At 41.3% G+C, this 26,852-nt stretch overlaps 1 protein-coding gene across 1 annotated transcript in view; it reads left to right on the plus strand.

Moving 5' to 3' along the window:
- The window catches only part of TAFA4 (TAFA chemokine like family member 4), a 194,294-nt gene that overhangs the window by 151,216 nt on the left and 16,226 nt on the right, over window positions 1-26,852 (plus strand). The window contains exon 4 of the mRNA XM_061622055.1: window positions 11,630-11,785. Within this exon, the coding sequence (XP_061478039.1) occupies window positions 11,630-11,785 (156 nt within the window). The remainder of the gene's footprint in view (window positions 1-11,629; window positions 11,786-26,852) is intronic.

A 26,852-nucleotide genomic window follows, 5' to 3' on the forward strand; every position in this document is an offset into this window, starting at 1 on the left:
TTACTACTCACGCTTGACTCTAGATCATTTTTGAACAAGTTAAAAAATACCAGTCCTAATACAGTTCCTTGGGGACTCCACTTCTTACATCCTTCCACTGAGAGAACTGTCCATTGATTCCTACTCTCTGCTTCTTGAACGTTAAGCGCACTTGGAGGAAGCGGATTATCTGGATCCATTTCAATCGGGCTTCAGGTCTGGACATGGGACTGAAACAGCCTTGGTCACCTTGGTAGATGATATGAGGAGGGCGTGGGATAGGGGCGAATGCACCTTCCTTGTCCTCCTTGATCTCTCAGCGGCTTTCAATACTGTTGACCACGTTATCCTCCTGGACCGCCGGAAGAGATTAGGCATGGGGGGCACTGTATTGCAGTGGTTCCATTCCTTCCTCTCTGGTAGGTACCAAAGAGTGGCATTGGAGGATGAGGTCTCGGATCCTTGGCCTGTCGCTTGTGGGGTGCCACAGGGTTCCATCCTCTCCCCGATGCTGTTCAACATCTATATAAAGCTGCTGGGAGCAATCATCAGGAGATTTGGGCTGCAATGTCTGTTGGCATTAGGCCGTACTGCCAAAGGATGTTTTCATCAGGTCTGGAAAGTTACAAGCATGTGTTTTGAGAAGCAGTCTTATCTGCCATGTCTGGCCTGAGAGAGCAGACTTGAAGGTCAGACAGGTTGTCATGGTAACGGGAGATAACAGCTGGGAAAGTTGTAACGGCCAGTTGTTGGTTCTTCTGTTCTTCTGCTTTATGCCTCTGATCTGTGAGGCTGCCCTTCTGCACCATGCCTCTGAACTGAGAGGGTGTCTTACTTTTGCTTTTGAAGAGAAATGTGCTGTAGAGCTAGAGGGGGGGGAAACTGCTGAAAAGCCTTAATGTCTTAATAAAGACTCTTACATGATTTAAATGCTCTGAAGAAGTTTCTTGCTCAACTTAACTCCAACGTAATGTATGCTGTTTCACGCAACGACGCACACACGCCAACAGGGGTTATGGGCCCAGATCCACAGCGCATTACACGGGAGTAAGTTGCTGGTCTGAACGGCAGACGGAGTTCCAGAGAGGGCAGCTTGATTGATTGAACCAGACGGAGGTGAGCAACATGGCTGTAAACCTGTCTGGGGGAGGCTTGCCGATGGAACGGCTTAATGAAAAGAATTATGGCAGCTGGAAGCCGAGGATGTGGGCTTTGCTGATAACAGATGATTTATGGGACGTGATTAAAGAAAAAACCCCGGCGGTACCGACCGCGGCCTGGAAGCGTCGAGACCAGAGGGCGCAGGCGTTTATAATCTTGGCTCTATAGGATTCTCAACTGATGTGTGTGAGAGATGAGCCATCAGCAAAACAGATGTGGGACACGTTGCAGGATTTGTCCCAGGAATGGCAGCGGAGGCAGAAGGCGCAGAGAGCCGAGCTGATGGAGGCTGTCAGAAGCGAGGAGAAAAGTGCCGAACCGGAGCAGGCTGTCGAAAGCAGACAGGAAAACAAGCGGGAGCAGCAGCGGCTGAAGTCTTGTTTTGCCAGTGGGGCTCGTGGGCATCTCCGTAAAAACTGTGCAATCAAGCGAAACTCCAGGGACGGAGGCTTGAAGCAGGGAAGTGTGAACTTTGTTTGTAAACAGAAGTCTAAAGACTTGGAACAAATTAACTTTATTCTTGACAGCGGAGCAAGCCATATATTAATCAAAGACAGGAGTCTGTTTTACACGTCTACAGATGAGCAGGACTTTGTTTTACTTGCAGATGGATCACGGAAATCCGTAAAAGCTCATGGTCTGATGAAATTTGACAAGGTTGGAATGATGTCAGATTGTTTATTTGTTCCTGAATTGGCTCATAATATTTTGTCAGTGAGCAAACTGGTGAGTTGTAATTATTCAATTTTGTTCCACAAAGAACAATGTTTTATAATGAGGGGAGATAAAGTGTGCATGCAGGGAAGCCTCAATGATTCACAGTTTGTAATAAAGAGCAGTCAAGCAGGGTGTGCTGTGTTAAATGCTGAGGCACAGGTACATCAGGGCTGCGTTCATGAATGGCATCAAAGGCTGGGGCATGCAAACCTTGACACGATAAAGAAAACCCCTTTGCACAGTGAAAACATGCGTTTAAGAGACTGCGGACAGATAATGGATTGTGATTCTTGTAATCAAGCTAAAATGACTATTGCACCAATAAACCGGGAGGCTGAGAGAACCACAACAGCTCCCTACCAGCTAGTTCATGTTGATTTATCAGGGCCAATAAATGCTTCACGAGGAGGTGCGAAATTCTTCATGGTACTGGTAGATGATTTTTCAAGATTTTGTCATGTTTTTCTGTTAAAGCATAAAAGTGAAGCTGAGCAGAAGCTGAAACTGTTCATTAAGAGAATCGAAACTCAACATGACGTCACTGTGAAAGCGATTCACTCAGATCAAGGTGGGGAATTTACGAGCAAAGCGTTAAGTGACTTTCTGGAGAGTAAGGGAATAAACCAGAATTTCACTGCTCCATTTGGCCCGTTTTCCAATGGAACTGCTGAGAGAAAAAATAGGGTGCTTGGGGAAGCAATGAGAGCCATGCTGTTGAATTGCAGTTTAGGGAATTCTTTCTGGGCAGAAGCAATTCTTTATGCGAATTACATTCACAACAGGGTGTTACACAGTGCAATTGGAATGTCTCCTTATGAGAAACTTACTGGCAGAAAGCCTAAAATAGAACACATTCAAAAATTCGGGGCAAGGTGCTGGATCCACATTCCACAGGGAAAAAGGAGGGGCAAGCTTGCGCCCAGAGCACAGCAAGGTTTTGTTTTGGGATTTCAGAATGCATATTACAGAGTTTGGTGTCCAGAAACACAGCAGTTAATTCTGAGCAGAAGCATTAAAGTCTCAGAGAAGCCTTGGGATCAAAGGCAGACAGTTATTCTTACAGGAACAGGTGGCACACAAACACGAACACCATCACAGACATTTAAGCCAGATCTTGACATTAAAGTGGAAGGTACACAAATTCCTCTCAGAGATGCTTTGAATGAGCTCATTTGTGGGAAACGCAGATCGAAGAAACGTAAAGCTGAGGAAATGGAAGATCCTGGGCACGCGGTGCCAAGCACAAGCACAAATGGGGGGGCAGAGAGAGCCGAAGCCCTGGTTCCTTTAAGACGCTCTACGAGAGCGAATTTAGGCAAACCGCCTGACAGATTTACCGTGGGATTAATAACAAGTCCTGGAATGAATAAAGTTGTAGACATGGATCCTGATACACTTTATTTGACATGTGTTCAACCAAAGTTTGAGTGAATAAAGTTTTGAACTGTACTGAGATGTAATTTTGAACTGTACTGAACTGAACTGAAAATGTATGATGTAATGTACTGAAATGTATTGCAAGATGTATTGTAGAAATGTATTATTGTTGTAATGGATTTACAGACATGATGAAAAAGGGGGACTGTTGGCATTAGGCCGTACTGCCAAAGGATGTTTTCATCAGGTCTGGAAAGTTACAAGCATGTGTTTTGAGAAGCAGTCTTATCTGCCATGTCTGGCCTGAGAGAGCAGACTTGAAGGTCAGACAGGTTGTCATGGTAACGGGAGATAACAGCTGGGAAAGTTGTAACAGCCAGTTGTTGGTTCTTCTGTTCTTCTGCTTTATGCCTCTGATCTGTGAGGCTGCCCTTCTGCACCATGCCTCTGAACTGAGAGGCTGTCTTACTTTTGCTTTTGAAGAGAAATGTGCTGTAGAGCTAGGGGGGGGGAAACTGCTGAAAAGCCTTAATGTCTTAATAAAGACTCTTACATGATTTAAATGCTCTGAAGAAGTTTCTTGCTCAACTTAACTCCAACGTAATGTATGCTGTTTCACGCAACAACGCACACACGCCAACAATGTCATCAGTATGCGGATGACACGTAGCTCTATCTCTCATTTAAATCTGCACCGAGGTTGGCTGTAGAAACCCTGTCCAAGTGCCTGGAGTTGGTGAGTGGCTAGATGGGAAGGAATAAGCTGAAGCTGAACCCTGACAAAACCGAGGTACTGTTTGTGGGAGACAAGGGAAGGCTGGGGGATGTGGACCTGGTGCTCAATGGGGTACGATTGCCCCTGAAAGACCAGGTCCACAGCCTGGGGGTCATTCTTGACTCCCAGCTGTCCATGGAGGCTCAAGTCTCGGCTGTGAGCCGGGCGGCGCTGTATCAACTCCATCTGATACGGAGGCTGCGCCCCTACCTTCCCAACCATCTGCTCCCACCGGTGGTACATGCCCTGGTCACCTCTTGCCTAGACTACTGTAATGCGCTCTACGTGGGGTTACCCTTGAAAACGGTCCGGAAGCTGCAACTGGTACAGAATGCGGCGGCTCGTCTGATTAAAGGCAGTCGCCGGCAAGATCACATCACTCCAGTGCTGAAGGAGCTGCACTGGCTACCGGTTGTTTACCGGGCCCAATTCAAGGTGTTGGTTTTGACCTTTAAAACCCTACACGGTTTTAGCCCAGTCTATCTGAAGGAGCGCCTCCAGCATCGTCAGGGATGCCGCTCAACAAGATCAGCCTCAGAAGACCTTCTCTCGATCCCACCGGTTAAAACAGCTAGACTGGTGAGGACTAGAGAGAGGGTTTTTTCAATAGTGGCCCCCACCCTGTGGAACTCTCTCCCAAATGATCTCCGCCATGCCCCTTCTATGATGAGCTTCCGCCGGGCCTTGAAGACCTGGCTCTTCAGGCGGGTTAGGTTTTTACTGTTATGGTTTTAAATTTTAACGTTTTAATGTATTGTTTTATATCTTGTACGTCGCCCAGAGTGGCTGGACAACCAGCCAGATGGGCAACTAATACATTTAATAAATAAATAAATAAATAAATAAATAAATAAATAAATAAATAAATAAATAAATAAATAAATAAAAATAACCAGTTATTGATTCATAAGTTGACCCGTTTTCTTATCCCATGTCCACTAAGTTCATTCAGGTGCCTTTAGTGAGTGACTTTGTCAAAAGCTTTTTGAAAGTCAGCGTATATAGTGTCTGCGGGATCATCTATATCCAAATTTATTAATACCTTCAAAGAACTGTAAAAGTTCAGTGAAATGGGACTTAGCTTTACAGAAGCCATGTTGATTCTTCTTCAGCAATCCTTCGTTGCTTATATAATCTGGCTGGGCGAAAAGGGGAAATGGTACTTAACAGCCTGGGTCAGGGATTGGCATGGAAGGGTATCTGCTGGACTCATCGGCACCCCCACAAAGTCCAGCATTGCTGCTTCCACAGTCGCCACTGCACATTGCCACTGCTAGTCGTGCACCTCCCTCACTCCTACTAGACATATCCCTGATTGGTGGAGGGGTGAGGCTTGGCAGCACCTCCTCCAGACTTCCCCTGGCTTGTCTGGTTGCACTCTTGCTGACTGAATACCCAAAGAGGACTTATATGTGGTACAACCACTCTGCAGAACAGCAAGTATGACATCTTGTTTTCTCTCTTTTTGGCACTTCTCCTGTAGTTCTCCATTTGTTAGTTTCTTCAACGAAAACCTCCCCTCCCCATTACTCTCTGTAGGCAGTTGTTTTGAAGGGTCTCTGACTTATGCGAGACAGTAGCTGTCATCTTCCAGCAGCCAGCTCTGTGGTGAAGCACAATGCTCACATTGCTGTTATTTATCTGCACTTTAGCTTTCAATATGAGTTGTTTCAATTTCATGCAATACCTGCCGTAAATTGCACCCAGTGCTCAGTCATCAAAGTATATATCTGTATTCATAGCAAAATGCCTGTGTCGGGAGGGATGGTGGTGTGGCGGGGTGGGGGAGAATAATTGTCCAAGCCGTGAATCATTCAAAAGGCACACATCTCATAGTCAGCCTTAAGCTTTCAGTGAACTCTGCAAGCAAACCAAGAACAATGGCTTTATTCAAATCTGCTTAAAAGGCCTTTCCAAGAAGAAAGTAGGAACAATCACGGGAATCTTTGACCCCACTGCAAAAATAAAATTTTTTTTAAAAATGATGGTGCAATCAAGTTTATCAATAAGCTAAGGTATCATATCGTAAGCACACACTGATAGCCAATTCATATGTTAGAAACTGTGGTTTATTTGTTCAATACAATGTAATTTCAGAAAAGTCTGTGGAAGAGGATTTCAGAAATATGCTATCCTGTTTGCTGAAGTTGCTGTGGTGGTACCATGATAGTTCCTGCCTCATGTATTATGACATTGCTTAGCAAGTAAACCATTACCATGACATTATAATAAGTACAGATATAGATGTACGGATTGAGTGAAGTCAGTTCCACTCAAATTATGCAACTGTCATGTAACCTACATAGGATCTTCCAAGACTGAAAATGTGGCTTCTGGGGGGGGGGGAGCTAAGCCACTATGTTATTTTCCTGGCAGATGGGCCACTGTTACTTAATGGGAGGGAGAGGGGCATTGATGAGGTTGGCACAGTGCAAAGAGACTGGCAGGAGTGCCAGATTAGCTCCGCTAGTACATTTGCACTTTGCTGACCTCCCTGCCACCTTGTCCCTCCCTTCCAGTAAGCAACAACAGCTCACTTGCTGGGAAGCACCTGCCCCATCTGAAAAGCTGCTTCTGTCTTTAAGGCAGATTTGGATCAGAAGGCCCTTCAAATAGAGTACTGTCAGGTAGGATACCCTAGCTGGATATTATATTCTAAAAACTGGAAAGAGGATACCCCCCGTAGCCATAAGGGAACCCTCTACTTCCATCAGCTCCCATGATGAAGCATTAACCAGTCATCCTTGATTTTTAGACAGTCATCAGCCTAACAAAGAATAGGTTGTATAACAATATATATTTTCTTAATAATATTGTTTGCAAAATTTTAATCTTCTGTTTCGTAATGTTTGAAAGTGTTCACCAGAAGATTTTAGGGACTGATCTCTGGAATAGAGGAGGATACAGTGGTGATCTCTTCTTATTTATTTCTGAACTTACAGTGCAGCTGTTGCCCAAAGGAATTGTTTTATTGCTATTACTTAAGTATTAGACACTTCCATGAAAATACACAGCCTGCCAATAAACATAATACAGTGGCTGTGAGAGACACTTTTATGCTGCGATCAACATTTTCCCAACTTCCTGTAAAATGCATTATGCATCTCACAGCTGTAGCATATTTTGTTTAAAAGTACAGTGGGGGCAGGGGAGGGTAGAATAAAATTTTATATTTTCTATACATTATTCAGTGTGAAAATGGAAGGCTATATTTTCTCTTGCATAATTTTCAGGTCGCCAGCCTAGGTCTGCATGCCAATTAACAGATCACACATTACAAATATGTATGTTGTAGAGGCAATGCACCCCAATAGACTGGCCTTGGACCTGTATTTAAATCCTAGCCCTGGATCTGAAATCCTATGGAGTAACTCAAGACTATTTTGAGCAAGTTGTTCTCCCACCCAACCACCATTTGATTAATATTAGCATTACAGTATGCGTGTATAATGTAATATCAAGAATGGTCATCTGTGTGCCTGGCCTCCTCTTGAGATGTTATGGAAAGAATCCCATTATAAGAACACAACAGCTGTGCTAGATCAGATCGAAGGCCCATCTAGTCCAGCATCCTGTTCTCATAGTGGCCAGCCAGATGCCTATGGGAAACACATAAGCAGGACCTGGGTGCAGTAGCACTCTCCCTACTTATGACTCCCACAGCAATGGGTATTCAGAGGGATACTGCCTCTAACACTTGAGGTATTAATAGCCATCATGGATGGTAGCCACTGAGAGCCTTATCCTCCATGAATTTGTCTAATCCTTTTGAATGGCCTCTCTCTTTATCACCTTAAGCCTTGGTAGAATGCCTACAATTTTTTAAAAATAAAACATCATATAAACATCATATGATACATAAACTGAGAAACTGCCATGTATAAATAGGTTATGTCTTTGGGAATCCAATGTTGCAGCTTTGCATAAAGTAAATAGAAGGCATGACAGAATCTGCCTGCTGTGTCTTGGCTTTCAGCGATACTTTTTCTAAGTAGTATCTGAAAATCATAGGGCAGGACATGTTCAGCAGTTTCCCTATGAAATCACAGAGCAGCTACGTTCAGATGCTCCCTATGTAACTTCCTCAGAAAGAAATAGAACAGCGCAGTACTCTCTGGTGGGCTTTCTCTGTTAACTTTCTGTTGTATGGTGTATGATAGCATCAAATATAATAATAAAGGGTTTTTTTAATGGTTTAGTACATTATTTTATATGAGACCTAATACGTTGCATTTTTAATTTAACAACACAACACCTTCCAGTTACTTACTAATTCTTCATACAACATGGCAAGTAATAGTTGGCTATCAGCTAGTAGCTCACAATTATTTATTTATTTATTTATTACATTTACATCTTGCCCTTCCTCCCAGAAGGAGCCCAATTAGTGTGCAACACATAGCATGTGTACAGTAGGAATGAGTTCCATTGGCTGGTACTACTTCAAAAGCATTCTGTTGACCTGACAGGCGATATCAGTTCACGTTTGTTCTTTGTCCACTATCTGTTGCTTTTATTGATCCAATTTTTCTCTCTCTCAATAATATTGATATTAATATCGATAAAGGAAAGTGTCTTTCGCTGAGGCTGGGCAGTTTCATGTTAGCAAGCAAAGACCGGCTGTTTCCTTTTGGAAAGCAAAAGATGACAGCAGCTTTCAGTGCCCTCCCATCCCCCACCTCCTCCTCGGCAAGCCTAGAGAATATGGGCAAGACTCTCTAGCCTTGCCTTTTAATCATTTAATGGGTTAACACTTCAGAGATTAGAAGGCAAGCCTAGATAGCCTCATCCAGATTAAGAACTCTCTAGAGACTTTCTAGGCTTACTTTTTAATCTCTATTAAATATTAATAATATTTTGGGGTGTGTTAGGGTTTAGTGTTATTGTTGGAATTTTAAGTTTTTAATGTGAATTATATGTTTTTATGTTGTACATCGCCCAGAGTAGCTGGTAAACCAGCCAGATGGGCGACTAATAAATTTAATAAATAAATAATAATAATATTACACTTTGCTTGCTTCCTCCCCACTTGGAGCTTGGATTATTCGAGTGGCGGGATGTGGCTCACACAGAGAGAGAGATTTATACTGTGGTGCTGTGCTGTATGTAACAATATATTCGGGGGGGGGGAAATCCAGTGTTAGAGAAAAGCCGCTGAAGTTCAGAGCAAACAGGATTGCTCTGCAAAGGTGGAGAATATATGGACCATTGAAAAATCCAGTGCTAAATTCAAATTCAGCAGAATTCTCACCGATCCCTAGTGTACAATCCACACTTAGAAGTAAGTCTTATTGTTTTCAATGAAGCTTACTCCCAGGTTTGTGTGCGTAGGATTGCAGCTTTACGGTATACTCCTATAAATGTCTATTCAGAAGTAAGTGTTTTTGAGTTCAATGGGACCCACTGGTAAATGGGTATAGCGATGCAGCCTTAAACGCTTAGCTCTCATCACAGGTTCCTTGTGGAAAGTGAAATTGTTGCTGTTACTTACTTTTGAAAACAGCCTGTTAAGTGGCCTTCACATTTTGTTATATATAATAAAGTACAAGAATAAAAAACCAACAAAGAACATTGCCACAGTAATCCAGAATTAACCGATATCTCAACAAACTCAGGATGCTAGTAAAACCAAGTAGCAACATATTTAGAAGTTGGCTTAACTAACCGAAAACTTCCTTAAGCATTATGATATGAGTTGTTACCATTTGGCAAAACAAATGAACAATGTTTTTGACTTAACCAAGCTATGCACCAGTTTAGTATGCTGTTTTACCTTTTCCATAATACATTCATACCAGTCTATGCCCACTTACCTGGAAGTAAGCCCCATTGAACACAGTGGGACTTACTTCTGAGTAGATATATATCGGATTGTGCTGTAAAATGTCATGAGATTAGTGTCAGGGATCGCATTGTGAGTTCGATTCACTTTGCTCATATGAATCAGATGATTACATCTTTTTGGGAATGATTTCGTTGGTTGTCAAGAAAAGATCATTTTAGCATGGACATGGCTCTGATAAGACTGCCTAGAATTTGTCAATAAACTGATTTCATTGGGAGAACATCTTGTATACCTTGTGGAATGATCTACCAGCAGAGATCAGGTGAATACCAATGCTTGATAACTTCCACCAAAATGTTAAACACACACACTTGCTGAGATAGGCATTTTCCTGTCCATTTTTGCTATTCTGCTATTGACTGTGTAGAATTACAGAATAGTAGAGTTGGAAGGGGTCTATAAGGCCATCGAGTCCAACCCCCTGCTCAATGCAGGAATCCAAATTAAAACATACCTGACAGGTGCATGTCCAACTGCATCTTGAATGCCTCCAGTGTTGGAGAGCCCACCACCTCCTTAGGGAATTAGTTCCATTGTCATATAGCTCTAACAGTTAGGTTTTCCTGATGTTCAGTTGAAATCTGGCTTCCTGCAACTTGAGCCCATTATTCCATGTCCTGTACTCTGCGATGATGGAGAAGAGATCTTCTCCCTCTTCTGTGTGGCAACCTTTCAAGTACTTGCATTTTTTTCTCCTGCTGTTCTGATTTGGTTTCAGTGATTAGATTTTATTGATTATAGTGGGTTAAATCCAGTGAAGTCATTGTGCAAGTGAAATGACTTATACAATGGAACTCCTCCCTCTCCTCCCCCCATGTGCCCACCCCCCACAACATTCTCTGAAGGGTTCAGGAAACCCTGAGAACAGATGGGAGATGTGGTAGGTGCATGCGAGGGCATAAAGGGAGAGGAAATTCCTCTGTATGAGCAGAAGTTGTTCTGCTCCTGCAGTGACTTCATTGGTTCCAACTAGAGATGTAAAATTTCCAGAAATTTTGAAGCCATGGGGAGGAAATGGTTTCCCACCTTTTTTCCCAGAAAAAAACAGAAATTTTCAGAAAAATAAAAAAAATGCAATATTGGCACTTTTTACAGATTGAGAATCACTTTGTTACTTCAGGAACATCAAATGTAATTATGTACAAGTTGGTTTGGCATAAAATTATCACATTTGGTATATTAAAGATACATTTTATTCAAACAATTATTACAAATTGAATTTACTTTTTAAAATTTTTACTTTTTTTGTAACAAACGGATCTATAAGATCCTGAACTGTAATGAACTTCTTCTGTTTTGCAAGTTTATGAGGCGCAGGGAAAAAACACACAAAACAAAACAAACAGAAGAAACCATCAACATTAATAACAAAGAAAATTATTTATGTCTCCGCTAGTCCTCCACAGTGTCAAGCAGACATAAAGAATCCATTCCCATAAAAAGAACTGAGAAAAAGGCAGGGACCAAGATTCAATGAAACATTTTATATATCATGCTAAAATAAAACATTCCATAATCCATTTTTAATTTGTTTTTTTCAATTTTTCAGAAAAAAAACAAAAATGGCTTCAGAAAAAAACAGAAAAATACCATTTCCCCCCTGAATTTTTCTGTTTTTTTCTGGGCCTTCACATCTCTAGATCCAACCTAGTGCAGCATGAACCACTTTGATAATTCATCACGGAGGTGAAAAGTGGTATATGAATGAATGAAATAGTATGTCCTTAGTAACCAATGATAATTGACTCAACAGAATTTACCTTTATCATTAATAGGCCACCACCAAGTTAAGCAAGGGACATGTGAAGTGGTGGCGGTACATCGGTGTTGCAACAAGAACAGGATTGAAGAGCGGTCACAAACAGTCAAATGCTCTTGCCTACCAGGACAGGTTGCTGGCACAACAAGAGCGCAGCCCTCCTGTGTCGAAGGTAAGCAGATTCAGCCTCATTTGTCACACTGGTCTAAAAATCCTAGATATCTTCTTGATGGTTAATTTTAGACACATTGCTCTTTGTTAATGATAATGTGCCCAAATCGTGGTGCAGTTAATCTCCTTAATTTATGTAATTTATGTAATTTGTTACTGATTTTATTCTATATTGTATTTTAATTTCGTTTTGTACACCGCCCAGAGAGCTATTAGCTATGGGCGGTCTAGAAATGAAAATAAATAAATAAATAAATAAATAAATAAATAAAATACTTGTCCATTCTATGTCTGTGCCAAGAAATTTCGTAGGAGTTTTATTATGCTTCTTTTAGTTTTGCTGAAAACCTCTATTTTAAAGCAGACCTGAAACTGGAGGAATTCAGTTCTGACTTCCTTGTTAAGCTAGGGAGAGACAGGTAATGCTGTTTGGTGACATGGAAGTTTTCTTGTGCCAGGCAAGGACGGATCAGCCAATATGTTAACTACACTGTAGCCTTAACCAAACTCAGATCATGGCTGTAGTTTAATTATCGGTTTGGAAAGTGGGTCCCTTATGCTAGACATTTTCAGAACATATTTTCTGTTGCCACAGCCACAGGATACATGTGCCACTTTTTATATTAGTTGTAGGAAAGTTTTTTTAAGTCCTTGTAGTTTTTTGAGTATGAGAAACAGAACTATGTAGCTGGACTATAGGATTTTGTGCATTAGTAGCCCTATGCAAAAGAAGGGTTAATGCATTCTGTGAACTTGTAAATGGAGCCATGCTACCTAGCCATACCCCTGATGCTGTACACTGCAGGTAGCTCCCCTCCCCCTGCATCCACACATACAGCTTAAAGTCTGCAGGAAGGAAGACATCTGGTTCCCTCCCTGCAGATTTTTGTACTGTACATCTGGATGTCAGGGGGCAGGGCTACTCAGAGTGCATGATATTGGTGGTTATGGTGGTTAGTTGGTCCAGTCATGGTTTTAAGGTTGTGTATAGTTTAATTGTATCTTAATTATATATTTTTGTATGTTTTTAACTACATGTAGTTTTATTTGTAAGCCGCCCTGAGTTCCAGTTTGGAAAAAGGGCGGGGTAAAAATAAAGTTTCATTCATTCAGTCGTGATCCCATGCTTCTGAACAGGGCTAGTGTGGAAGTGTGAGAAATTTTGACCCATTTTTCACATAACACTAAAGCATAGTTTAGCAAACCTCAGAACTGCATGCATGCCTCTCCCCTCTCTTCCTTTGGAATGGCCACATAGTTTAACCATTGAACTCACTAGTACAAGATGTAGCAGTGACCATCAACTTGGATGGCTTTGGAAAGTAATTAGATACAATCATGGAGGATAAGGCTCTAGCCATGAAGACTATGGAATGCCTCCAGAATCGGGAACAGCATTCCTCTGAATAGCAGTTGCTGGGGATCACAAGTGGAAGAGGGCTATTGCAATCAGGTCCCGCTTGTGGGCTTCCCAGAGGCATCTAGCTGTCCACTGTGAGAACAGAATATGGTCCCTTCTACTTGGGTCTTTCATCTGATCCAGCAGGATTCTTCCAATGAGGACATGGGAAGCATTTGTTTCCACTTTTTCATTAACAAGTTCCCCTTGTATCCAACCTCAAGGGAACTGTTGTTAGTTTAAACTATAATTTTGTGAACTAGCCGTTTCATATGCTACAGGCTAATCCTGGCTTGTTCGAACAAACCATAGTTTAAATTAAGGGGTCATTTGAGTTCAGACATAACAAAGAATTATGGTTACTTTAAAATCTTCTAAATTCCTTCCTGCAGGTGCACCAGAGAAAGAGGGTGGGGAGCACACGCAAACCCAGAGCTTGTTCCCCCAGCACTAAATTATGATATAGTGTTACATGCAGAACAGGCATTTCGTTTCATTATAACAAGATGAGGAAAAGTGGCATTGAGAGAAATGGAAGGGCCCAAACTGTAGTTAAGCAAAGGATCCCAGGGCAGTTTCTTTCAGTAAATCTCAAAGCCACCTACATAGATAATACTAGGAGAGGGAGAGGGAGAGGGAGAGAGAATCAGAAGAGATCAGCTACCTAAGGCAGATGAGAAAAAAGACACCATTGCGGTTGCTTGGGTATAAATGTCATGGTTGCTACTACAGAATATGTGCAAGCCTGGTTCTAATTGCTGCTGATCATCACAGTAGTACTTGGTCAGGCAAACATTCTAGTATAACTATTATGAGAATTTGTGAAGTGGTTCTATGTTGCTTTAACGAAAATGTGATGTTTTCCCTTCTTTGGGTTAAATGCACATTTATGGCTGGAATTTAGATTGCTGAAAAGATTCAGGAAATTGTCCAATGTTTCACTTTTTCTTCCCGTTCCCCACAGCCAACTACACTAGCATATTTCCCCCTTTTACTGGATAGCTTTATGTTAAGAAATGGCACCTATAACTCTTAATTAGGGCTTCTGTCAGCTCCAGTGGAAAGAATCTTAAGACATAGAGTGTGGTGAGATTTACATTTAAACAGAAGCAAAGCAGTGCTGTATTTTAATAGCTTGCTGCTAATTAATATTGACATAGAAATCATATTTGTTAGTCCACATGGAAGAGACTTATCTTCAGTTTTCATTGCTTTCCACAGAAAACCATGACCTTTAAAAGTGAAATAACAAAGTGCTGTGGGTTTTTCCTAACTTCCCCTGATGTTTTAATGTAAAAATTAACCCATCAATAAATGAAACCTTGCAACATACAACCCCCCCCCATTTTCACTACTCCCCCTCCAATTTGTACATAAAATTCATGTATGAATTAAATTTTATTAATGGACAGATTAATTGGGAAGAGAAATCAAATATGCATTGCAGCCAGTGCAGATGTTGTCACTGTGCTGAGCAAGTGGGGGAATGTAGGAGCTCAGGAAGGTGCCTCATACTGAGTCAGGCCACTGGTGCATCTAGCTCAGTATTGTCTACACTGACCGGCAGTGGCTCTCCAGATTTTCAGCCAGGACATTCGCAGCCCTACTTGAAGATGCCAGTGATTGAGCCTGGGACCACCTGCATGCAAAGCATGCCCTCTAGCACTGAGCTACGGCTCTTCCCTTACTGACAAGGGACTGTGTGGGATAGGATTAAGTAGTTAGCAGTGGGGCCCAGGGGAAGCTAGCAGAACAAAATGCAAGGGCAATGCAGACACATCTGAGGTGGGAAGCAGAAGATTAGGCAGGGACAAATGCCAACAGAGATAGCAGATGAAAGGAGGTGTGGCACAGGGACGAAACTTCAGTTAGGACTCAGGATGAGTGGAGCCCCCTCTTCTCTCATGGGTAGGGGATGTCTTGACCTCTTTCACAGTTAAGGTATTTTGTTTTTTGTGAGTCACTTCCTTTGCTGAATTGATATTGCTCTGTTCCATTTTGTAACAATGGTGTGTGTTTTACAATTGTAGCGATTTCTCTCTGTTTTAAAATTGAACTTTCCATTTGTTGTAACTGTTGGAAGTGGGGCAAGAGCAACTCCTGTTTTGTTCTTTTGTTTATGTTCCAGAAGGGAGATAGAGTTAGGGTCCTCCAGATGGCTAGGCTTGACTACTTTTACCTGTGATGTTGTGACTTCCTTCCTTCCTTCCCGAACTGTTATGCTTAGGGAAGCCTGTCTGCTCCTCCTCCTTCCACCTTTTCCCTTCCTTTCTTCTTTGACTGTCCGAGGTCTCTGCTCGCTCTCTCCTTAGCCATGAGGGCAACTCCCGCATCTGGGTGTTGCCCCTCCAACTTAGCTAGTTACTTAGAACTAGGTATACCTTTTCTATCTACTATGTATTTCTATAAATAAAGTAGCTTTTCTTATTTTACTAAGTCTTAAGTCTCAGTGATCCCAATGCAGAGTAAAAGCCTGCTACTTAGGTAAACGCATACACTGGCACACATACATTTCAGACTGTTGCTGATCTCTGCTAATATCTATATGAATTTACACAACAAAGGGTTATGGCTGGCCCAGTAAGCTAAGTTGAATTGCACGTTGTGCCTAAAAGCTAAAAAGGCTAAATACTGTGTGTGATTTATAAAGAGATCAACAAAACAAGACGTCTAAGTTAGAGAAAGAAAAGCAGAACAAAAGATAGGAAAGGATGGCTGAAGAATCAACACTTAAGAGAAGCATCCCGAGGCTGGAGAAGGACGATTATGTGGTTTGGAGTCTTCGAATAATTGCACTCCTGGAATCCTGACTGATCCTGAATCCTTGGCAGAGGATGAAACTGCTACAGCATCCTGGAGACATAAGCATGCAAAAGTGAAATCTCTTATTTCTGCATTATCAGATGAGGCACTAAACTTTTGCATAGGATGTAAGAATGTGAAGGAAATGTGGCAGAAGCTAGAAGAAATATATGACAGAAAGTCTAAAAATCATGTAATATACCTTTACAAGGAATTGCTTTCTCTGAGGGAGACAGACAATCTGAATAAACATCTTGAGAGGTTTACAAGTGTGCTCGGAGAACTTTAAAGATGTGGGCAGGAATTCAAGGAAGAGATGCAAAAAGCATTGCACCTGAGCTCTCTCCATGAACATCATAGATTAACTGCTTGTGTGCTACAACAGACAGACCAGAATTTGAATCAGATTATATCATATTTGAAGGACCAGGATTTTAAAGAGAGACAGGAACACACTCTGTCTGAGAAGGCAAACCTTACTATGGGCAGGGAAGACAAACAAACAAAGAATAGCGACATGAGTAATTGTCCAAATCCACAGGGGGGCGCAGGACACAGAAGGAAGCTCTGTTTTAAGCGCAGATCTCCAAATCATCTTCAAAGAGATTGCAATAGACAGGAGCAGAGCCTGACTTTAAACAAAGACAGACTGAAAAGGCAAAAACAAAGGCTTCTAGTTACCATGTATCTGATGAAAGGAAAGATGATTATAAAAACAGATTTTTAACTGATTCAGGGTATACAACCCACTTAATAAACGAAAAAAATTGTTTAAGTATTTTAAAAACTATACACAGAGTGTGTCAACCACCTCTGGAGATACATTCCATTCTCAAGGAATAGGCATGGTCCAACTGCTTTGCAAAACGCCAGAAGGCAAAAGACAGCTTGAACTTAAAACCTGCCTATATGTTCCAGATTTTAAAGACAACTTAATAAGTGCTACTAAGATAATGGAATTGGGGGGTGAACTTTATATGAGTGGAGAATTTTGCCACGTTCTAGATGAAGGAGAAATATGTTGCACTGCAAAATTGAAAGAAGGATTCATGCATTTAGAATACCTTGAAGCTATGCATGCAAATATGGTCAAGGAAACCAGTAATTCTGAATGTTTGCATATTTAGCATAGAAGAATGGGACATGCCAGCTTAGCCAGAGTAACTGTTCTAGAGAAAGAGAATTTGGCAAGAGGCATTACAATGAGACAATGCAAATGGACAGAAAGATGTGAGTGCTATATAAAGACAAAAAGTGTGGAACCAAAATTTCCTAAGAAAAGTGAGAGGAAAACCAAAAAGCCTCTGGAATTAATTCACACTGAACTTTGTGGGCCAATGGAAGTGCCATCTCAGGGTGGACATTTGTACATGCTGACTTTTATAGATGACTTCTCAAGGTATACTACAATGTATCTGCTAAGAGAGAAAAGTCAAGTACTTCAAAAATTGAAGGACTATGACAAAATTGTGTCCAACAAATTTGGCAGAAAGCCACAGATTATAAGATCTGACAATGGAGGAGACTATGTGTCCAGGGCTATGCAAGACTTTCTCCATGAGGAAGGCATAGAGCACCAGTCTACAGTTGTCTACAACCCAGAACAAAATGAGGTTGCAGGACACATGAATTGGACTCTTGGACAGATGATTCGTTCCTTGTTGGAAGATGCACAGTTACCACAAAAGTACTGGGGAGAAGCTGCAGTTATTGCCACCTACCTGCAGAACCGACTTCCTGCATCTGCAACCAACAAAACACCATTTGAACTATTCCATGATAGGACACCAAGTGTGTCTCACCTTTGTGTATTCGGGTGCAAGGCCTTTGTGCACATTCCGACACAAAAGAGGTCAAAATTTGACAACACTGCCAAAGAAGTAATATTCATTGGATATTCTTCAACGCAGAAGGGATATCAAGTAATAGATCCCAAAACTGGTGAAGTTGGAGTATACAGAGCTGTCCAGTTTGATGAAGGAGAGTGCGCACACCTACCAGAAGGGGTGCCACACCAAACAGATGACAGCGAAAAGGAAGAAGCTGAGTTATTCTTCCACCACAGAAGGTATAACAATAATACACCTGCAGAGGAAGGCAAGGAGTCTGATGCAGAACAGGCATCAGAGCCAGAAGGGGCAGCCAAAGCACCAGCATCCAGATGCTCTGAACGTACCAACAGAGGTGTACCACCAGACAGATTTGCCTACCTCATGAGAGATGAACTTCCAGAACCAGAGACCTGGAAAGAGATTGAAGCCTTACCCAAAGCTGAAAAGTAAAACTTGGACACTGACCAAGCTTCCTCAAGAAAGGAAAGCTGTAGGCTACAAGAGGAAATTCAAGAACAAGCCAAATGCTAAAGGAAACGAGAGATACAAGACAACCAGAAACCAACTGCATATCAGTACTGTTACCAGGCTAGATGTGGTGGTAGCATTAGGATACTTGTGCAGAAAAACCAGCTTGCCAACCAAGAAGGACTGGGAAGCAATCAAGGATGCAACAGACTCATGGAGTCAGAAGGGGTGAGTTCATGGACCAAGCACATAGACCTGAAGCACCATTTCATTAGAGATACCTACCGCAGAGGACTATTCAAGATGGAGTATTGTCCAATAGAAGAAATGACTGCAGATGCTCTCATGAATGTGTTGGGCAAAGTCAGACATTAAAAGCTGCAAGACAAGACGAACCTTTTAGGCTGAACCAAACATTTGTTGAGAAGGGGTGTTGGAAGTAGGGCAAGAGCAGCTCCTGTTTTGTTCTTTTGTTTATGTTCCAGAAGGGAGATAGAGTTAGGGTCCTCCAGATGGCTAGGCCTGACTACCTTTACCTGTGATGCTCTGACTTCCTTCCTTCCTTTGTAGACTGATATGCTTAGGGAAGCTTATCTGCCCCTCCTCCTTCTACCCTTTCCCTTCCTCTCTTCTTTGACTGTCCGAGAGAGAGGAGACACCTTTGTCTCTGCTCTCTCTCTCCTTAGCCATGAGGGCAACTCCCACGTCTGGGCATTGTGTTTCCAACTTAGCTAGTTAGTTAGAACTAAGTATGCCCTTTCTATCTACTATGTATTTCTATAAATAAAGTAGCTTTTCTTATTTTACTAAGTCTTAACTCTCAGTGATCTCAATGCAGAGTAAAAGCCTGCTACTTAGGTAAATGCACACACTGGCACACATGCATTTCAGACCATTGCCGATCTTTGCTAATATCTGTACAAATTTACACAACAGTAACCCATCCTGGGACCTCATGGTCGCTAATAAGTCTTATAACATAAATAAATAACAACAGAGAAGGGATGTTCTGTATCTTGTCCCCTTCTTCAAAAACATCAAAAAGCCCTCCTGAATCAGACCAAAGGCTGACCCAGTGCAGCATTCTGTTCTCACGGTGGCCAGCCAGCTGCCTGTTGGAAGCCCACAGGCAGGACACAAGTGCCATCATCCTGTCATGCTATTGCTCCCCATCAACTGGTAGTCAGAGGCAATACAGCTGTTGAAACTAATTCCATCTTTAAGGAGTCCAAGTTGACAGCCATCACTACATCTTGTGGTCACAAATTCCATACCTCAAGTATGTGCTGCATGAAGAAGTACTTCCTTTTGTCTTTCCTGAATCTTCTTTGCTGGATCTGTTTGTCTTAATCCTTTGCAAGAAATCCCCAGTGTGTTTGGGGTGTGCCCTTCCCCCTTGGAGGCTGTGCTAGGCAGATATAATCACACAGTAAGTGGGTTTCTTAAAGGAGAGGGACAGGGAAATGGTTGAATGTGTAACAGGAAGTTTTATGTTTATATCAATGTGAGGATCTAACACAGCTGATTTAAACCTCTCGTAGGAAAACTCTCATCGTCTTGAGAACCAAGGTATAATTATAGTGTTATTAGAGGGCAGCTGGAGAGCATCTGTACCAGATAGACCCACCTGTGCCCTCCATCATATACTCCCATGTGACATGATTGTGTTATGTTGTGTTATCCTGTGCCCATAGGTTTGTTCACCTTTTGCTAACGATTCTCACAATGTGAAATATGGTGTTGTCACAGTACATGGGGTTTGACAGCAGTAATCGTTAGAGATACCCTTTTAACTTATCCCCTGTACCATAGTGTCAAACCTTCCCAGAGTGGGTGGCATTACTGAACACTGTGGCCGTGGCCAAGCTGGTATGGTACTACTTTAGCAGTCTAGACTTCCTCTCCCCACAAACAGCATGCATAGCTACTCATGAGTTGGGTGGGGAAAAAGTTAATATTGAGGTGCCCAAATATTTGATATTATTCAGATATCCCCATATTCTATATGCCACCTAGCCTCTTCTTTTATTTAGATATTAGATTTGTCTTGATGTTTACATTTTTCATGTCATATTATTTGGCCATGCAACTCAAATTTAATTACTCAGTATACATTCACATTCACATTCACATTCACATTCACATTCTCTCTCTCTCTCTCTCTCTCTCTCTCTCTCTCTCTCACACACACACACACACACACACACACACACACACACACACACACACACACACACACACACACACACACACACACACACACTGCTGAATCCTAGGCAATGTCTGTAAATTTTATATTATGGCCCCTGCAACAGTAAAGCAGTAGTTTATAATGGACAACAAATTCAAGATATTTACTTAAATATGTGTTACCATAGCAAAGCTCTTTGCTTTTGTGACAATATTCTAATTGCAGAGATAAACTGGACATTGCATTCATTTTGTCAAAACAAATCCTTGCTGAGACAGATTAACTGTCTGCGCCTGCTCTTTAAATTTAATAAGAGAATAATTATGAATGCAAGAATGCTAGAGATATAAACGCAGGTACCCCTGTATTTCCCCCCATAGTGGGACAGCTTAGCATACTTTATTTATATTGTAAGCACTGAGGTAATTTATTCAGGTACTTTAGGGCAGAAACCCATACATGTCCCTTTACAATTTGCCATTTTTTTCATGATTTACCCAATCCTGTGGAGGCTTCCGTGCTGTAGAAGCCTGAAGGAGGTTTTTAATTAAGCCTGTCTTCTCCTGGCCCCACTTGTGTAACTAATTATTTTCAGTATCATGAAAGACTCTCATTATTCATATCTTTTTCAAAGAGCTTATCCCACCCCCTGATTTGTACTGTGTAACCTGAACCTATTTTGTACATACCTAGCCAAATTAAAACAAAAAAAGGCTTGAGCAAAATGAAATGGTGATCATGCCCCCAAATTCATTTGAGTCACTGTAGCTTCAGTAGCGGTGGAATGTATGTTAACTGTGTATGACATTAAAGCTGGTTTTAAAGTCAGCCCACCAGCAACCAGTCATTGGAAATTCCTTATATCAGGTCAGAATATTTGTGCATTTAGCCCAGTATTATCTACTCTAGCTGGCAGCAACGCTCCAGGGCCTTAGGCAGAGGCCTTTCCTGTTCCTCCTACTTGATCCTCCCAACTGGAGATGCCATTGATTGAACCTGGGACCTTCTGCATGCACAGCATGTGCTCTGTCACTGAGCTATGTTACTACATTGTAACATAGCATGCTTGGTGAGATAGTATGTTACCTATAGATTTTGATTTCTTTGTATTATTGCATTTTACCCTCTGTATTAGCTAACTGACACCGCATGCACACTCTAACTTTAAAGCATACTCCCTCCCCACAAAGAATCCTGGGAATTAAAGTTTACCCCTCATAGAGCTACAATTCCCAACACCCTTAACAGACTGCAGTGCCCAGAATTCTTTGAGGAGAAAAATGTGCTTTAAAGGTATAGTGTGTATGCAGCCATATACTATATTCATGTTTATTCATGTATGGCAGTGCAGATGCCCAGGATTGCCCCCAGCTTGCAGGGTTAAAATGTTGTTGACCACTTGTAACCCTGCTCAAAGTAGTCACGTAGACCCCATCGTAAAAACTGCTGGAAGTTCAGAACTACATGCTTAATATATCGTACACTAATTTATATCATACACAGAACTCCAATGGTAGGGCAAGGGTCATGGAAGTTTCCATGGGTGGGAGGGGGCATCCAATATTGGAGAGGGAGATCTGATATTCTCTATGGCCCCAGGAGGCCTCTGAGAGGCCATAGGATTGCAGGGCCCATGAATGAATAGCATTTTAAATTATTTAATATTTTATAAAACTTAGATACCACTTAATATAAAAAGAAATCTCCAAGTGCTTTACAAAAAATATATTTTTTAAAAAAACAGTATATTTTCATATAAAATAAAGCAACCAAACATTTTTTTAAAAAAAAGATAAATAAAGCAAAACTATATACAATAGATAAAACTGAATAGTGCACACATGATTAGGAATCAGAGTCTAGGAAAGCTTGGATAAATCAGCAGGGTTTTTTGGGGAGAACTTATAGCTTGGTTTGGTCTGTACTGGGTAGGTGATCTGCAAGGTACCTGGTCCCAATATTTTTTTGGGGGGGGCTTTACATTTCAACAACAAAAGCTTGAACCTGACTCAGTAGTTAATCAGCAGCCAGTGAAGATCTTTCAAGACCATTGCAATATGTGCAAAGCTGGGTGTCCCACAAAGCAACCTAGCTGCTGCATTTTGCACTAGCAGCAGCTTCTGAAATAGGCACAAGGGTAGCCCCATATACAGTACATTATTATGACGTAGACATGTTACCAATGCATGGAGTACTGTGTCCAGGTACATTCACAGCTGGTGAACCAACTGAGGCTGGTAAAGAGTGCTCGAAGCACAAGTCACCTGGACCTATAGTAGGGAGGGAATCCTTTCCTTTTTCACATTTTGTTTTTAAGTGTGGCCCCCTGGTGGTAATTAAAGATCCAATTCCTTTTTCCTCCAATATCTTTTTATTTTTCCAATCTCCTCTGATTTTTATTTGCTTTTCAGAGAATTATTAATATTATAATTTCTATTTATTCATGAGTTTGCTTGGTATCAATATTTATTCTGAACTCTAATGATTGCCTGTTTACATTCCTTTTCAAGTGCACTGCAGAGCAGACAGATTAAGGCAGATAATCAAATCAGTGTTTTTCCCCTGCTGCTTACAATCAACACCTCATCCCCCGCTGCTGCTTTCTGTCTGTCAGTTACAATCAACACTTCATTGACATCAGTGAAAGGGAATACAAATTTAAAGTAGATCGATAAAAGTATCATTCACACTATCAATGATTTCAAAGCGATTTTTTTAAAAAAAAGGTTGGAAAAAAGAATGAATCAGAACCAGGTGCAAAGAGTTGCTACTTCAAAATTCTCTCAGCAAAGATAGAGAATATCAGAAATAATTAATCTGATGTCAAATCCGATTATTGCTGAAACAAAGCCCATCGCTACCCTCTAGTGTCAGTGATGGATCTAGAATCACCCCCAAACTCTGCATATGCTCTTTCAGAGGGAGTGCAACCCTAACCAGGGCAGATACACAAGTCAATTCCTGGACCTGGAAACCACCCATTCATAATGTCCCTGGCTTGTCAAGAGATTGTCACAGTTTATTAGCCCTCATCCAACCCATAGCTACACATAGACACCAGTTTAGGACATGCACAGTCACCCCGATTCAGATGTTACAAATAAACAGAGCTGGGTGTGATCAGCATACTGATGACACTACTCCTAATGACTGCCTCCAGTGGCTTCATATAGACATTAACTAGCATTGGGGACAGATCCTGGCCCTGTGACACCCCTCAGATCAACTGCCAAGGTTCAGAGGCACAGTCACCTAATACTATTCACTGGAATTAATCCTATAAGTAGGAATGAGACCACCATAAAACAGTGTCCCCAACTCATGGAGACAGTCCAGAGGATACTGTGGTTAATAGTATCAAAAGCTGCTGAGAGACCAAGGGGAATCAACAGAGTCACACTCCTCTTGTCTTCCCACAAAGACTAATTCTGTCTGCAAGCTTGGACCGAACCCACACTGAAATGGGTCAAGATAATCAGTTTCATCCAGGAACCTCTACAGCTGAACTACCTACAAAATTGGCAAGGGTTCAAAATCCAGTTAGTAGGCTTTCAAGGAAATCATGGACTTGAATAGGCCATAAATGTGTAAATTGACAAACTTTGTTAGAAGGAAAGAGCTTTGCACTGTTTTGATTAAAATGGAATAAGAAACTTTAGCCAAGTAGATTGTCAGAAAGTAATAGCAGCAAGCAGGAACAAACACAAACAGTAATTAAAATTTGAAATCCATCTGGCCAAAAGCCTTGAGTGCCATAAATAAGTGAATTCTAGCCTTTCCAATTGAGTCTTTGCTTAAAAACTATCTCATTTGTGAAATGGGTCTAATAATAGTCATCATGTTGCAAGGCTTAATGAATGCTGGTGCAGCACTCTGAAGTTCCTTAATGCTGTTCAGCTACAATGCAGATAGTGATGGAAATAAAAGCAGCTCATTAAAAGAGAAGGATGGCAAGGAATAAAGAGAAAAGATGAAACATTGGGGTGGTTTGAAACAGCTGGCAGGCCCTATTGATCTGCTTCTGGGAAGGATTCCTCACCCCTCTAAAGGTATTGGAGTCTCTTGTCCTCCACAGGCCTCAGTCTACTCACCTGCAACTCTCTCATATGGAGGAGAAATAGACTAAAATATTGCAGAATATGAGAAAGAAGTGCAGGTGAAAGCAACATCTGAGCAGTGGAACAGGAAATGCTACTGTCTCATGCCACCCCAACTCCTAAAGCTACAGGCAGAGCCCCTTACAGGTAGACATTTCTGTTTCTTAGGGGCTCCTTAAGTCTCTAGAAACAGGCCTGACTCATGTCCCCACCCCCAGTTATATTGATTTGCTGAGCTCTCAAAGCAGCATTGCAAATGAAAAGAAGAATAAAACATTTAACAGAAAGGAAGGGGAAAGCACAAGCTTTTAACTGACTTGCACTGCAGTTGTAGACTCCAGTAGAGCCACATACTATTGTGTTTCATAAAGGTCAACCTCTTGTATGTTTTTAAACAAGTGGTAAACACTTAAATTTAAAGCAATCATCAAGGGATTACTTTAAATCCCCCCCTTCCTTTTGTGGAAATAAGATTCTTGGGTTAGTACCCAGAACTTGGCTGTCAGCCACTTCAAGAAGATAAAACATTAGTAAGTCTTGTTTAACTGCCTTCTTCAAGTGTGTAAAATGTGGCTCTGAGTAAATCTTTCCAAGCCAAAGTATTTCATATCCCATAGGACTTGGAAGGGTGTTATACTAAGCACTAACAGTAGTTGCTTTTTTGTTTTTACTTCTGTCGTATCTAGGGAACCAAATAAACACAGAGGATTTAATCCCAGTATAGTAAATCTTCACCTTCATGCTGTTTTTTTTTTTTTTACAAAACTAAAACAGTCTTCTGATATCTTCATTACTTTGAAAACCATAAGCAGAAGAGCGTCTCTGAACACATTTTACTGCTATAAAGAGAAAAAGTAGACCTAAATCCCATCGGATTCCCTCAGAAAAAGCGACAACAGGTGTTACCCATAGTGTATTAGTCACTGTGAAACAAACATACACCTCTTAGTTTGCAGTCCTGTAAATGCATATCTGGGAATATGCCCCATTGACTTCAGTGGGACTTTCTTCTGAGTAGACATTGCATAGGATTGTACTGCTAAACTGTTCGCTGTTTACGTAACCAATGATTCCTAGTCGAGAGAAGCTGCTCTTACAAGATTCAAAGTTTGTGGCATCCAGAAGATCAGTGAGAGAAGTCATTCAAATGAAATGCATTTTATTATTTATTTAGAATATTTTTAGGCCGCTTTTAGAGTAGATGCCCTCACAAAGCACTGATGTTCCATAAGATATCAAAATATGAAACAAATAAGAGCATGTTAAAAGATTGTCCTAAACACGCTAAAATATATCAGCCATAAAGTTCACCACAGAAGTAACATAACAGCAACACATTTTCAAATCAGACATCATTTAAGATCTATTGACCATACCCTGCTTGTTCCTTTTTTATCTGTGAGATGGACAGAAGCCCATTGTGGAGACAGTTAAGGGATGTGCTTCTGTGAGATCCTGTATAAGTTCATAGGCATAATGTAAGAAGAGCTCTACTGGATCTGACCAAAGGATTATTTAGTTCTGCATCCTGTTTCGCACTGCAGATGTCGAACACATCCCCCCCTTTTAAAATCAAGCTACAGTAGGGCCCCACTTATACGGTGGGTTAGGGACCAGGCCCCCGCCATTAAGTGGAAATCGCCGTAAAGCAGAACCCATTGACTATAATGGGCCGCATCGCGCGAAAATGTCGCAAAGTGCCGTAAAATTGCAAAATCGGCTTTAAAATGGGGAATTTCCCCTAATAGAGAGCCACCGCATCAGCGGAACGCCACAAAAAGGAACGCCGGTAAGCGGGGCCCTACTGTACTTAATCATTAACCAGTTAAACTGATTTGTATTTATTTACAGATTTATAGTCTGATTTTTAAGGCAAGCCTTTACAAAGCAACTTGAAATAACTTAACAGATACCAATATCAGTCAAAACTATAGCAATGATTAAACAGTTTCATTAAGGCAAATGAATAATAAAGCTACAAAAACTAAGCAGTAGCCAACTAAGCAACTAGAATAATATATATATATATAAAAAACTCTCTCTCTCTCTAACTCTAATAGATTATATGCATATTTTATTAAATGAAACTTCAGGCAATGAAATTACACTCCTTAATGGTAGACTCCCATCCAAAGACAGTTCTGACTGCTACCTACATTGAAAATGCATAGCAGAAATGAAATAACTGAATCAGCATCCAAGCTACTGAATCTACCATTGCCAACCTGCTGTTAGTTAACCTAATTTAGAGGGGGGGTTGGGGGGGAAGCCCTGTGAAT

This window comes from Rhineura floridana, chromosome 3 (assembly GCF_030035675.1).
Source record: "Rhineura floridana isolate rRhiFlo1 chromosome 3, rRhiFlo1.hap2, whole genome shotgun sequence".
Classification (NCBI taxonomy): domain Eukaryota; kingdom Metazoa; phylum Chordata; class Lepidosauria; order Squamata; family Rhineuridae; genus Rhineura; species Rhineura floridana.